Below are 15,768 nucleotides of genomic sequence, written 5' to 3'. Positions count from 1 at the left end.
TATATGGGAAATAGAATACCGGGCTAGATGGGCTACTGGTCTGTCTCCCAAAGTGTCCATTCCCACCATCCTTCTAGTATATGAAAATTTATCAGTAAAGCTTTGTGCATTTATTAAGACGTACAGGCCCCTCGCTATACTCAGGTACCGTTGATGAAAGCAAACTCGCTCTGGCTGGTGAGAGCACGTGAACCTCGCTGCCGTCCTGCGAGGCCGGCACACCTCGTTGCACGGGATGGGGCCGCGCGCCTCTGCGTGCTGTGCTGGCTGTAGCCAGCTGGGAAACGTTTTATTACCCCTTTTGCGTGGAAGGTGTGAACCGTTGTTACTCTTTCAGGCAAAAGCTACTTCCTCTTACTAAGGAAAATAAATATTGTAGAAAGCTATTATAAAAAGAAAAAGAAAAAAAGAGGGGGTGAAGGGAGCTTAGTTCTTTACTAGTCCGTTCCTTTTACTGATGTGTCCTTCCTAATCCGGTATTTTGCCAGTAAGCTCGAGTACCCGCCGTGGTCTGCAGACGGTCTCGTTTTGTGTGTTTCAGTCAAGTGCCCGATGAGACGGCAGCGGAGGATCTGTCCCCTCGTGTGCCCAGAGCCGTGTTCGTGAAGCAGGACAATGGCGGCAGCGCCTCCGTCATACCGGCGTCGTCTGTCCGTGCCCCACACGGGGAGGAGGACAAGGAAGAAGCTTCGAGTCCTCCTGACGTAAATCCTTGCAGTGCTACCTACAGCAATTTAGGTAAGTGTATCCTCGTGGAGGAAAACTGAAATTGGAGCATCCTTCAGATACCTTTCTCAGCCCGTGAAGGACCTTGTCCTTTGGACAGCTCAAGACGCTTTCATTAAGTTTGTTCCTAAAAACAAACTTTTTAATATCTATTTATAGAAGGTAAAATTCTGTTGTCTCATTCTCAAAGCACATTGTTTATATACGTTTAAAGGAATTTTTATCAAAGAAGAGATTTAAAATACAGAGTAAATTATCACATATTTTTAGAAGCAAGAATTAGATTTCAGTATTTTTCTGAACTCCAGCAAGAAATAGGGCTTACTTTGTAATATCAATAATAATTTCTAAAATATTTGTAGCCATCTTCTGTTGACCCTAACCTCTTTTTATCCTAATTTGGCAGTTTACTTTTGCTCCTTCAGACAAGTTTAAAATATGTCCTGAAGTCTGTTCAACTATCACTGAATTCCTCTCTCTCATTAGAAAGTTAGAGCTCCCTGCGGGGTTTCTCTGGAAGACAAGTGAGCAAGACAAAAAAGCATCTCCCAATAAGTAGTATCAATGTTATCAGTGTAATTTTCTAAAGCATTTTGATCTGAAGTACTGGGAATTTAGGAACACTTGCATCCAGATTTTCTAGAACAAAAAATCTATTTTACTTATTTAATTTCAAGAATATGTGAATACCTCTCTTTCAGTAAGGCTCCAATCCTGTAAGCACACCAGCAAGTGTAGCATTTGGACAAGAATAAAATGACTGCGTTGGGATGGCTCCTGAGTAAGAGTTAGGCATGTCCATATATGTTCAGGGGATCAAGGATGAAATTTTTAAACCCTCTGGTGCATACATTCCATAGACATTTAGTGATGTTGTTGCATATTTTTGCTTTAATGTGAATTAGTGCCTGGCTCATTAGTGTGTTCTGCTAATGAAACGTTAATGAGGTATTGTTTATAAAGCACAAAGAGGAAAGCATCCTACCCAAGAGTGATATTAACATCTACCAAGACATTCCAACAGCAAGGAGGAAAGCTAAAATTCCAGGCAGTAGATCTTGCTCCATTAAGACTCTTTATAGCTCATGTTTTATCCACGTCCTCTAACTAGACTGACATATAGAAAGATGAAGCTAGGGAATCACTTAACATATGAAGTATCACTTACTCTTCATGGTCACAGAATCGCAGAACGGCTGAAGTTGGAAAGGACTTTTAGAGAACATGTAGTTCAACCCTCCTGCTCAAGCAGGTTCACCTAGAGCTGGTTGCCCAGCACCCTGTCCAGACAGCTTTTGAATATCTCCGAGGATAGAGACCTCACCACCCCTCTGGGCAGCCTGTTCCAGTGCTCGGTCACCCTCGCAGCAAAAAGTTCTTCCTTATGTTCAGATGAAACTTCCTGTGTTTCAGTTTGTGCCTGTTGCCTCTTGTCCTATTGCTCAGCACCACTGAAAACAGTCTGGCCCCATCCTCTCCACACCCTCCCTTCAGATATTTCAATGCTTTGGTAAGATCCCCCCTCAGTCTTCCCTTCTCCAGGCTGAACAGTCCCAGCTCTCTCAGCCTTTCATCATGTGACAGATGCTCCAGTCCCTTAACCAGCTTAGTCGCCCTTTGCTGGACTCGCTCCAGTAGCTCCCTGTCTCTCTTATACTGGGAGCCCAGCACTGGACACAGCACTCCAGATGTGGCCTTGCTAGGCTGAGTAGAGGGGGATGATCACCTCCCTCGACCTGCTGGCAATGCTCTGCCTAATGCAGCCCAGAATACCATGGGCTGCCTTTGCCACAAGGGCACATTGCTGGCTCATGGTCAGCTTGGTGTCTGCCAGGACCCCCAGGTCCTTCTCTGCAGAGCTGCTTCCTAGCAGGTCAGCCCCAGCCTGTACTGGGGCATGGGGTTGTTCCTCCCCAGGTGCAGGACTCTGCACTTGCCTTTATTGAACTTCATAAATTCATTTAACAGATTGCTGTTTCATAGCCGTTGTGCTCATACAACAAGGCATTACTTGCATTTCGTATTCCAAGAAATGATGTTGTGAATCTGCTGTTTAAATCTTTACACGTTATCTCTCAGGTTTCTTATGCAAGATACGACATCCGATGGCAGCTGCTTTAGCTTATAGAGTTAGACGTGCTTCTGGTTGTTGACATCTGTCCTTCCTTTAGGAAGGATGCTTTAGCATTTTGTGACACACTTAACGTGTAGTAGTAAACTCATGGGAAATGTAGTAATAAAATATCACACCCATCAATCATTACTTTTGTCAATATTCTTCCCATGTGTGAATGCTCCTTCATAAAACCATATAAAATTGAACCTTTTAGCACTTTATTCAGAATCTTTTCCTCATCCTTGAGTTCCTTTCAGATTTGCTGTCACCAGAGCAAATTTCAGGTATGAAAGAGTTAAATTAACTTTTAGGCTTGACTTTAATCTGGCTTGGCAAGCTTGCTGCTTGTTGTTAAAAGCAATGCTACCCTAAATGGTACTGAGTTCGCTGGCTCCCATTCAAACTTTTTGTTGGTTTATTCAAGCAACCTCGCTTTCTCATTCAGATAGCTATCAAGGGATGACTAGGTAGGGACACAGAATAACTGCTCTTCCGTTTTAGATCTTACATCAGACGAGCAGCAAAATCACATATTTTGTCGAGTTAATAAATATTGATGTGTGCAGCTGAAACAAAAGGTAGTAAGAGAAAACGTAAAATAATTAGATTACATTTGACTCTTGCTTTGTCAACTGAAATTGTGTCTACAGTTACCTTTCTTTACCTAGCTTCTGATTTACAGGGGAACATTTCTAGTAGTAAACTGTAATAAATAATATATATTATTAAACTTGTGCAGCTATGGTAGGAATGTTTCAACTCTTCCACTGAAGAACCCATCTCTCTCTTGAGACTTGTAGCTCTGTATTGAAACTTGCCTTGTTTAACCCGAAAGCTGATATTATAGCACTGAAGAGAAGTTCTTACTGTTTGAGTAATCCCAGTGTTTAAAAAATAAAAAAGCATATTAAAGAAACTATATGTTTTTTCACAATTACAATGGCGCAAATAAATATATTTGTATCATTTACATTTTGATGTAGTTTTGGCTCTTCTGAGATCTCTGTAGATCCAGCCAAGCTGGATCTGTACAGTAAGCAAGCTCAGCATATAGTTTACAATAAAAGTAGTAAGTTATCTCTAGCAGCTTTGTTGGAATGTGATTATTGTCTCTGCTAAATGCACAGTAAACTTATTGACAAATTCTTACAAGATTTTTAAACGCATAAAAGCGCATGTACAAGGATATCAAGGATATTTTTACGGTTACATACTACAGTTTGTATAGTATTTTGGGAAATGTATTGTATCATGTGAACATTGTATCATGTGAGCATAATGTACAAGATTAATTAGAAAACACAGCTCTAATACATGTTTTATCTTTTCAGTGCAAAGCAGGCAATATTATATCCTTACATTGATAAATGTCTCATCTTCAGTTGTGACATTTTACACGAAATTATATGAATAGAAATAATGACGAGCTTGGTAGATTTCCCTCTGCAGTCAGGTGGTAGTTTATCTCGGGTCCTGCTCTCAGATAGGTTTGCTTTTGGCCTCCCCGTGCTCCAACAGGAGTTGTGCCAGCATGTGTCCACAGTGCTGCCCACAAGCACTACGAGATGTGCCTGCAGTTATTTGTCAGGTACAAATTGCAGATGCAAACTTCAGAATAACTCATTTATAAAATATGGACTGTTCTTCTTACTTTATCTAAAATGTAAAATCATACATCTAGGGATAAAAAAATGCAGACAAGCCTTGCAAGAATAGGGGATTCTCCTCTGGGAATCAGATACCATATCAAAGACTTGGGAGTTATAGGAAACATGAGCTCCCACCACGATGATAGGACAGAATATCCCAGTATGTTCCTGGGTGTATAAAGAGAAGGAAGCTTCAGTAGGAGGCAGAGAGGCTAGTGTATATCTCATTTTTACCCTGCATCTGCCATGGCCAAAGTCAAGCCCAGGTGTCCACAGTTTAAGAAGAATGTTAATATTGTAGCATCTCCAAAGAAAAGCTCTTAAAATGCCTAACACTGAGTCAAGCACAGTATAGTGAGAGACTCAAGAAGCTGAATCTGTTTAGCTTATCAAAGAAACAACATGTGGTTGGGGGTGCGCACGTGGGGAGCAGAGCTGTGACGAGGGATGCCTTCGGTGTCAAAAAGACAACGCTGTAACACAAAGCAGTGGCTGCCAGTTGAATCTAGACATAGAAACACCAACATTCATGTGTAAGGTAGGGACTGGATATATTTCCTTTAAGGTGTGCCCTTATTCTAAGAGAAGATAATTCAGGTAAGCCTTGTGGCTTATGATAAGACAATGGACTAGGTTATTAAACCCCTTTCCCTTACATATCTGTAAATTTTTCTCTGAATTTGCTTGGGGAAATCAACTTGATTGAGTTTGCATCACTGTAAATAAATCAAGATATTCTGAACATACTCCAGGCAGTATTTCTATACTTTAAAAAAGATGTAAGGAAGAAAAGCTGGTTTTATTAACAACTATTTTCTCCTCACACCTAACCAAAAGGGAAAAAAGTAGGCAATGTCTGTATTTTTTATGATTACTGAGATTGGAAAAAGTCCTGAATCACAGCATCTGCCACGGAGTACTGTCACAGTCAGTAAAGCAGAGCAGGGCAGCGTGCTTCAGCCAGGCTTACAAACAAGGCAACAAAAGCACTGCCGACTAAACCTGACAGTTCAGTGACAGGCAGTGATTATCATATCCGTCTGATGCATTTTGTATAATTTATGTTAGCACGGGTAACATCTTTAACACGGCACAATGGAGGGCCGTAGCAAGAGCTGACGGATCACCAAGGCAGACAAGCTGTTGCATCTGAAGTTGTCAATTATTTAGTACCTGCAACCCATATTAATATAGTTCTGTGCTGTTTTGTACGGTCTCAAGCTATTGGTGAGAAACAGGAGGTGCATCATGAATATTAGTTAATAAATGTTAAGTTTCCTTTCTTTTGTACAGGACACATTTATTATCATTCTGGTAGCAGATTTTTCCTTACTCATTAAATTAACAATAAACATATAAACTACTAATACAAGAATAATTAACTATCATGTTCATTTAAATCTGTCCTGAATAATTTTGCAGAGTAGTGGAGTACATGTGTTGCGTTTATTGGAATTGTGGCTGTGCAGTATGCTGGATGCTTTTGTAGTGCTTGGAGCATATTCTATGCATCTATTTTTTCATGGTTTGTTAGTGATTTTTATCAGTCAGGGTGAGAGTTTGTTAGGGAGTGATTTTAAAGATCAGTATAATTGATCTGCTACTTATACAGAGAATCTTTTCCAGAATCTAATCTATAATAAAAATGCAGAATGCAAATGATGATCAATATCCAAATGCATGGGGAAAAAATACTAGAACAAGGGCAGAGAGGGATATTTGTACAGCAGGGGTGGACAACCGATGGCTCTCAAGAGGATTTATTTTGTAAATACTTTAAGTGGCTTTTATGACTAGGCTTTGTAACATGAAGTAGGGTTGTACCGACGTGGGCATCACTGGGATATCTGACTCCATTCCCGGCAGTGGGTGAAAGAGGTGAGCAGCGGCTGCCCCCGCCTGCGACCAGCCCAGCCCTCTCTTGCTGGTCTCCGGAGTGCAGTCCACAGTTTCGACTTTAGTTCTGTTGAGATTTTGATAGACATGGTCTTGTAAGGCTGGTTACCTGTGTTGTATAGGTGTGATTGTGAATTTTTGCTTTTCTTGGTGATGCAAAACATGGAATCTTTGTCAAACTGATATGATAGCTGGAGAATGGCAGAGGCATCAGTCATTTTAGCCTCATGGATCCTGTTTGGTCACCCAAATTCCTGCTCTAGGGGATTAGGGATTAGTGGTGCTGCAGTGGTCACTAAAACTGAGAATAGAGTTAATCAAAGTAATAGCCTAGTCACTACTGTGAATGCTGGAGTATTGGTTTGGGCTCATTTTTCTAATTCACATCTTCCCACAAGGCACTTTATCCTTGGGTCAGAGCTGGTAACGGCATATAATTAGAAACATGTTTTTAAGAGTGAAAGGGAATGTAGCATAGATTACCATGCCAGGAGCAAAATGAGATGGGAGAAAGTGCATAAAAGAGCCTGTTGCCATTGATGTATTGGACTAATATATGTTATGTATTGTGGAGTAATAGATGTCTCAGGAATAGCTCTATTCAAGGAAGCGTGGAAGCATGCAGCACGTCACCCGCTTGGCTTGTACAATTCACCAAGAGCGGTCTCCCCAGTTAAATAAGCATTTTTCTTCACAGTTCTGAAATTTTATCACAATACGTACTGCTGATCTGGTCTGAGCAGAAAAGAAAGACGCACAGCGGCATTAAGAATTCTAAACAAAAATTATTGATGTCATTACTCTAAGAAAAGCATACGCTTATGGAATATAAAACTGAATTAAACGGGAGCTCAAGGTGTCCGATTTGATAGTTCCATCAGCTAATATAAACAGGTCGCAATGCAATGTCCAAAGATAAATCAGTTACCTAGAGAAATACAAGGCTTTTTTTTAGAGCTGATTTAGAGTTTTGTACTTCTGCAAGGCGTCTAGAGGCTTAAAGCATCAATATTTAAATAGTGTAGTGAAGTTCTACAGTGGAAGGTGTTATTTTACTGTAGAACTACTTCAAACTCTCTATGAAGCTGCTGTCAGTGTACTATTAAAAAAAATTATAAAGAGTTAACTTCTTTCTGTCCTTGAATGGTTTGGAAGCCACTTCAAAAATCTTTGTAAGTGGTAGCCTGATGTTGTGCCCGTTTTTCCTTTTCGTTTGCCTCCAGGAGTGCCTGTACTTTTAGAGAATCATTGTTAGGAGGTAAGGAAATTAGGAGTAACTTGTTAAGCAAATGGGGGGAGAAGGGAGAATAGGCAAGATAGGCAAGAAAAAGAAACAAAGGCTCTGCCACCACCTGTGCGTAAAAACATTCTTCTCCCTTTGACAGGGAAAAAAATTAAAAGACAAAATTTTTCTTGTTAGACAATGACTTTAAAAATGCAGGGCATGGAATATCACACCGTGCTTTTGGAGAGTGGAGCTGGAAGGTCTGGCCATAAAAGAAATGTACAGGATTAAGAACTCAGCATAAAAACAGTCCAGACACGAAGCTTTTCAAAGACTTAATCCAGATGGATGGATTTCACTATGGAAAATTTGTTATTGCGGGGAGAAACTATACTGTAACATGACACATTTTACGAACTCATTCTCCTTAGTTAAGACTATTTGAGAAAGTAACTACATAGTGCCTTCTACACGAAATTCTCTGGGTGCTGTCACCCCCACCAGACATCTGCAAGGACCATTTCTGCTTATGAAAAACTTCTCTAATTGTGTTTCGATGTGACGGTTCCAAAAGCTGCAACAAGCAACAGTCATGGGCTGCAGCAGCAACCCTCTTTCTCTTTTGGGCTGTGGAGGACAGGGGTTGAAGCAGATGGGAAATAGAGAATCAGCAAGAAAAGCAGTTAGGAACCTTACCTTTCTTGGAGAGGATTTCTGCTGCTGCTGCTTGAGATGTGCATCTCGCTCTGATTTGATTTCATGTCGTTTCCTTCTAGTACCCGTTCGGCACTCGGATTAGCCAGGCACAAAGGCAGCACGTATTAAGAGACTGCCTCCTGCAAGAGCAGCCCTTCTCCAAACCCCAGCAGTTACTCAGCGTAGTGGGGAAGAGGGCAGGAATGATAAAATAGAGAGTGATCTTTAACACAGAATGGTGCCAGAGGGGAGAAGCACACGGGTCACGGCTTGTGCAAGGGAAAGAGTTGCTGGGGAAGGCGGCAAATGTTTGGATGGGTACGAAAAATGGATAGGAAGTAGAAGGGAACGAGTTTCAGGATTGTGTTAGACTGTGCTATTTGGATGTGTGTTTATGGCAGCAAGATATCAGTTCTGCTTTTCACTACTATACTGCCGCTCGGTCTCTGCCACGGGCAGCTTTCTAGCGCGGTTCTGTCCTGCTCAGCTAACACCGGTGCTACCTGCCGCAGGGCGTCCAGCTGCCGAGAGGACGAGGCGCTGCTGCGGAGGGCACCCACTGCGGTACAAAGATCAGAGAGGAGCAGCAGAGGGTCCCCTGAGAGTTACGTTTTTGAAGCAACCTTGACAATGATGTGAGAGAGATGCGCAGGGATTCTCCACTATTCCTAGCCTTTGAACATGTTTATTTTGTGGGGGCTGCAAAGTGGTGGCCCAGGGGAGCAGTCCTGTGCAGCCTTTGCTCAGGATCGGGGTGAAGGGGACCACCGTCAATGCACCACACCAAGCTAATGGGATTTCCTGCTCAAAATTCAGGTTTTAAGCATTGGACTCTCCAGGCTTCTCACAAAAGCTACAAGGCTTTTCCAATGGTTTCTTGAGCTTAAACAAAAGATAGAAATATAACTTTCATTTGCCATGTTGTCTCCAGGGAATGATTGTTAGGAATTCAAGATTCAATGCTTTTCTGTTTGTGGATATATAAAAAAAATACCATCTTCCTTGATTTCCTCGAATTGAGAGGTCTTTCCAGCAGTCTAACCCAATGTTCCAGGGTTTTATGCATCCTGCCCAGCAGAATTTTGGATTCTGTATTATTCATAAAAACTGTAACAACATATTTTAAAGTCTACAATAAGCAATCTTTTTTCTTTTCAGGGAGTGCATAGTCATTTATTATTAATTATGGCCCAAAGTAATGAAATTCAGATTTGAATCTGAGGTTCCCCACAGTTCGGCTGCATGTTCCAATTCAGTCCTCTCTTTACAGAGGTTCAGCAAAGCACGTATTTTTTTAACAGCAGTCTAATAGTCAGTGTCTTTCTCCTTGCTGTTCCCTTCTAAGTAAAGATGCTCAGCTGCAATTATACAGAGTGTTCATTTCATGCTTGCTGTGTTGCAATTGTAAAAATTGGCTTCCTACTTTAACATGATAGTCAATGATCCTCACAGGAGTAGTAGAAAATTTATGAAATGATTTCTCTGAAAATAGCAGTTGATTATTGAGTGGGAAAATATCCCATTTTTAAAATGGGTTAGTTCTCAATTTAAAAGAGTGGAAAAATATCTCATCATCATGAGTAACAACTGTTTAATTGTCCCAAAGAGCAGTTAGTTGGTCATTTGTATAGTCTGGTTTTTGTTTTTTGCTCTCTTTATTATTGTGTATTTATTCTTTATTTCCAAGGACTGAGGCAGTTATAAAACATAATTGTCCTCTCTAAAATCCATCTAAAACACATGACAGGATGTTTTTATCTTCCCTGGAAGCACACAAATGCTTGCAAGCAATGAGCCTCGCAGCAGAAATCCCAGGCTTTTGGGTCTCAGAGCTGCTGTTTGAAATCTCTTGACTGCCTCTAGATCAGGTTATGTGTGAACATAATTCTCCCAACAAAGGTGCCCATGGCAAGTGAGTAAGGGAAATTGTTCCTGGAGAAAGTTATGACTGGAGGACGAGGGGTGTTTTAAATTGTAGGGGAAAAGATAAGACTTACATTTTGGTAATCTCAACATATGATCCTACTCTTACTGAAACCAGTGGCTTAACGAACATAGATGTAACTTATTTTCAACTAATGAATGCACTAGTACAATTTTGTCTTTTTCTGATGCAACTGCTGAGGTATCTAAACTATGTTATTTGTGTCTCAAGTCTTCTGATTTACGTTCTGGAATAATACTTCCAGTCTCTTCACATTTCAAATCAAAGTGATCTCCAGTGCTTTACAGACTAGTACAAGGATATATAAAGATCACTTCACCTGCCAGAGAAACGCACCTCTCTGAGGGATGGGATAGAAAGCTGCTTAACAGCATCCGCCCACAGCTTTAGCACCTTCGAACAGGCAATGAGAAAGGACGTTCAGTCAATTGACTCAGAACGGATTAAGGGAAGGGGAGTGCAATTCCTGGTACGGGAATTCGGCCAGAGCGTCAGGATTGACTTTTGGTTTCTGCTTGCGCTCCTCGTCCGTAATCCCATGTGATGTAAAACACCGGCATGGCTGGTTGTAAAATACAGAGCCGGGTGTTACCCCAAATCAAATGAAGGCTTGCTTTATGTGACAATATATACGTGATGCTGATTTGATGATTTTGGCTTCTGATTAGATATTCTTCTAGGTTTTCTTCAAGTGGGGGCAGGCCCTAGTCAGCTTTTTCCTTTTGTTTTCTTATACTTCTTTGCATCTACATGTTTGCACTCTGCAAACTGCTCTAATGTTTTTAAATACTGTTTTCTTATTACACAGGCCAGTCTAGAGCAGCCATGATACCTCCAAAACAGCCAAGGCAACCAAAGGGAGCTTTGGATGATGCCATTGCCTTTGGAGGCCTGGTAGACCAGGAGACGATGAACAACTTACAGCCAACGCCACCTCCACTGCCAAAGAAAACCATTTTGAGAGCTAACACAGAGCCAACTCCCAGAGACCTCCAGAAGCAGGCTCTGGAGAACAATCTGTGCATCGTGGCCAATCCCACCTACGACATCGACACCAACTGGGAAGCGAGCAGTGCCTGCTCATCGGTCAGCTTGGAGCTCAAGGTCCTGGACAACGAGTCGGGAGACTCCTTGGACAGGCCTACAGACAAATTAAGAGCAACCACCTCAGCAACTAACAGTGTTTCCAGCCTAACCACTATCAGTATTAAGGACAGGTGCTCCAACAGCATGGAGTCTCTGACGGGGAAACACCTCTCTCAGACTAAGCAGGGCAAGGGTGTCCAGAAGCCACAAAGGCAAGCACTTTATCGAGGGATTGAGAACCGAGAAGAGGTGGTAGGTAAAATCCGAAGTCTTCACACCGACTCACTGAAGAAGCTGGCACTGAAATGTGAAGACTTGTTCATGGCCGGACAGAAAGACCAGTTGCGATTCGGGGTGGACAGCTGGTCGGATTTCAGGCTAACCAGTGACAAGCCGTGCTGTGAGGCCGGCGATGCCGTTTACTACCCAGCTTCTTACGCAAAAGATCCTCTCAACAATTACGCAGTCAAGGTAAGAGGCATTTCAAAAATGTAGCCTTAGACATCAATAACAAAACCTAACAATAACCTTAATTTGCACCCAACTGGGATAGGTCCTACAAATATAAATAAGTGCTGCTTGCAAAGCTGTGTGAAAAGTAAAAATCCCCAAATACTGGCTTTTCCTTCTTTCATGAACCACATGTGGCATTAGTATCTGGTCTTTAAATTTCCCTTTTTTTTTTTTCTGGCAACTCTAAAACCATTAAAACAATGAACCGAACTCAGTTATTTTACCATGTTCTTTTTTTAATGAAAAAATGAAAATACAGCTGTATTTTTAGTATCAAGTGTGTCAGCGGTTTCTTGGAAACCTGCAATAACAAAACTTTTACATTTATCTGTATATAGATTACACTAAATCATTACTCTTAATTAGGGAAGATTTCAAAGTTTTCCATGTTTGTGTATTTTAAATGTAAAATCTAGACTAATATGTCTCTATGTTCCCATACAGCTTCTTAAGTTTTCACCAGCATTCATTACCAGCCTTTCAAAAGCTCTGTCTAGCCATCAGCATTGCTTTGTGTGCTCTACATAAAAAGAAGTGGAGCTCGTCACCGTTGGTTGGTTTTGTTGCTTTTTACAAAAAGAACAATGGTTTTTTGTCTAATTTATTCTTCAGCTAGCTAATATAAGAAATAAGGTTTACGAGATTTACTGTTAATATATGAATGAACAGTTGACAGCTATCTCACAAGGTGTTATTATTTGAGGTTTACAGAGGTAAGCTCGTCTGCCTGAGTGCTGCATCTGTACAGCTCTCAGTGCTTATCTAGTAGGACGATAGTGAGAAAGAGTCACGGGGAGCCGAGAGTCATAATCTGTCAGCTTGCCTGTATGACCCCAAGCAAATCACTGCACTTCTGACCCTCCCCGTTTAACACGTGACAAACACTGACTGCCCAGCCCAGGTATGTGAGCCCTAACTGACCATTCCTTATAGAGCACAATGAAATTCTCAGAAAGGTAGTGCTATAGAAAGTGCAAAATACTGTTATCACTCCCACATGACTGTTTATGAAAAAGAAATAAAGACCTAAAAGGTAAGATTGTTGCAGCTGATGTGATACAAAAATTCTCCTGAAATTGAGAAGACATCTTTCTAAGCAGATCTGTGGGCATAGCTGTATTCTTTGGCATTTATATTTATTTATTAGCCAGCCAGGACCTCTTTTTTGAAAGGATTTGAAATGTAATGTGGATACCATGTCCATTGGCACCAAAAGCTGAGAACCAGATCATGAATAAGCTCATGAATACTCTATATCCGTCAATCTAGTCTGGTTGCAGAATCAACAGTCTGACATTATTCAGTCTTTTTTAAATAAGGATGGAAAAAACAGTCTGCCAGACAGGTGGTTTGTTATTTCATGCATTGCAACTGGTTAGCGGTTCTGCTGAAGGACGAGTGCTATTAAATACTGAGTAAAATACCTGCGTTGATGAAATGCACTTTCCTATGCAGCTATACTGCATGGGGAGTCACAGTACAGAGCTAGCTGAGCTGGCTACAGATGAACTAGAATTCAAAAACTGAAGGAATATGGTTACAGCAGTGTGACCTCAGGCTGCTGCTCCTGGGACCCCAAGTGGTGCTTTTCTATATATGCAGGTTTGGGTTATCTCTAATCTGGTTTCTCTTCGCACAGCGTGGGATGTGCCCTTAAAGTATCTCCTGACAGGCAGGGCCTATGCTGTTGTTTTCTTAGGAGTATTTAAAAGGAGAGCAGGGATCTCTTGTGCAAAGCCAGCACAAAGAAAAAACATGTAGCATGGTCAAATATATGCTTTTCTTTTCTTGTACTTACAGATGTTATCCTGGAAATCAGTTCAGAGACTAACAGAATTTACCGCAGTGTAATAGGGCCGATGGTCTCTAGAGTGAGTGAAGAATCCATAAAATATCATTGAGCTGGAGGTCACAGTGGACTGTTGTGTTGTCATGATGAGAGGAAAAGTTATTCTTGAAAATAACCTCCTGAGCAGTTAATGTGATATAGGAAGATATACTCTCAATACAAATGTTCTTTGATTTCTTTATAAGTCAAGCATGACCAGCTTAAGGGGTTTCTGTTGTCTTTTCATTTTCTCTTTTTCTCTTACCTAACATATTATGCTTTCAGCTGAGTTGGGTTCTCTTTAGCGGCGTATTTCTTTGGTGCATGTTTTTATTACTGCATTCTCTATGCTAATATATTGATTTATATAACATTTTCTAAACTCTTAGGGTTTGTTTCTTTCTTTCTTTCCCCTTAAATTCAATTTTAGTGAATTTCAACTTTGTCTTAGCATTTGCCCCTAAGTTGAGCTTTGAGTTACAAGACCTCAGTCCAGGATCAAATTTTTACAGAATCTTAAAACTGCATAATTCAATAGGAATGTGTTCTGATGCTGTGAATTTAGATTTAACAAATATATCAGGCTTATGGATCTCTTACATGTGCACCAAATTACATTTTCATCTACCTCCAACAACTATGCTATGTATTTCTGTCATTTAAAACCCCTTGTCCCCAAAACAGAAGGGCAAAAAATGGTGAAATTAAAATTACTGGTGTCTGTAATGAATTCAAAATACCGTACTTCTATTACTTTTAAACAAGTGAAAGTAGCAGAAGCAGCCTTATAAATACTCTTTGAAAGTGTATATGGAGCCACATCTTCTGACAGTGCCAATTTGTATAGGTCTTTTGAGTTTAGTGGAAATACCCAAGCAAAACTGGCTAACGCTTCAAAGTCTTTCTAAATTTGGTGATTTTAATATTTGATTTGAGAGAATGTGATAATGGGAAAAGTATTTTTTTATTACATCGTTGTAGACCACAAAGAGATTGACCCCTCCAAAGATGTTCAGAGTCTTAAGTCAAAAATTGCATGTTAATGCCAGATCTCCAAAAGGAGAGATGCAAAAGCAATGCTAAATTAGAGTTTAACTGTTTGACTACTACTGAAATGCATTTAGAAGAATGAACCTTTGTGCAGGTGGTATCACTGGAAGAAGGTGATCTGATAAATCTGGGGGGAGGACGAGCTAGAGCACAACTTGCTCTGTTTGGCTTGGATATTAGAGGAGGCGCACTGCTTGTAGGGGTGTGCACTTCCAGTCCTAACGTTATATTATGCATCTTGCTTTATTCTCACCTAATCTACCAATAAATGTCTTTGCAAAAAAGCTGCAGGAAGCCATGTGGAAATTACCTTGACTCAGACATTGGAAACAAAACAATAAACCTAGTCAAGGTTAGAAAATTGCTTTTCCAACGTGCAAAAATAGAAGTATCCTTACAAGAAGGGTTTTCATAAAATTCCAGCCCCTGAGGTATTTTTCCCTCACTAACAAGTGCAATACCGTCGTCTAAATTATTGGTAGATCTGGGACAACACGGATGTACACTCCCTTGGAACCAGTCTTATCAGTAACTCCAAGTATGTAGTGAAAAGGTTACGCTAAAATAAAAGCAGTATAACGTGGATTGGACAAGTGCAATCCCTACACATACCGAATAAGGCAGCAATACAACAGGAATCTAAATAAAAAAAAAAAATCAGGAACAGGCATGATTGCTCGGAATGAATAATGGTTAAACAAGATTAATTACTGCGTCAGTGACGTGGAGGAAACGACTTCCACTTTCTGTATCAAGCTCCCTTAAGGCTGAAATAGCACAGACAGTTCCTGTGCAATAGCATATGTAGACACACACAGGAATCATAACTCAGAAGCCACATGGAGCAACACAAACGTAGAAAACAGAGAGGGAGGCTGTGGGCTGCAGCCTGTGCGTCCTGGCCGCAGGCAGGTGCTGCAGTGCAGTTCAAGTGGGATATGCAGGAATTGCAGAGGTGCCAGCGGTAGCTCAAAAGGAGCAGCTGGACATTTAAATCCCTTTTGATTTCTTCAGGGCAGCAGCAGTTCTTCTTGCAGT

At 40.9% G+C, this 15,768-nt stretch overlaps 1 protein-coding gene across 4 annotated transcripts in view; it reads left to right on the top strand.

Annotated features, from left to right (window-relative positions):
* The window catches only part of PEAK1 (pseudopodium enriched atypical kinase 1), a 131,214-nt gene that overhangs the window by 101,070 nt on the left and 14,376 nt on the right, over positions 1 to 15,768 (top strand). For all 4 annotated transcript variants that reach the window (XM_064517576.1, XM_064517573.1, XM_064517574.1 and 1 more), the window contains 2 exons: positions 542 to 738; positions 11,062 to 11,810. In XM_064517576.1, coding sequence (XP_064373646.1) covers positions 542 to 738; positions 11,062 to 11,810 — 946 coding nt within the window. The remainder of the gene's footprint in view (positions 1 to 541; positions 739 to 11,061; positions 11,811 to 15,768) is intronic.

Source organism: Dromaius novaehollandiae, chromosome 10 (genome assembly GCF_036370855.1).
Source record: "Dromaius novaehollandiae isolate bDroNov1 chromosome 10, bDroNov1.hap1, whole genome shotgun sequence".
NCBI classification, from domain to species: Eukaryota; Metazoa; Chordata; class Aves; order Casuariiformes; family Dromaiidae; genus Dromaius; species Dromaius novaehollandiae.
Note: the sequence above shows the minus strand (reverse complement) of the source record. Positions and strands in the feature narration are given on the sequence as shown.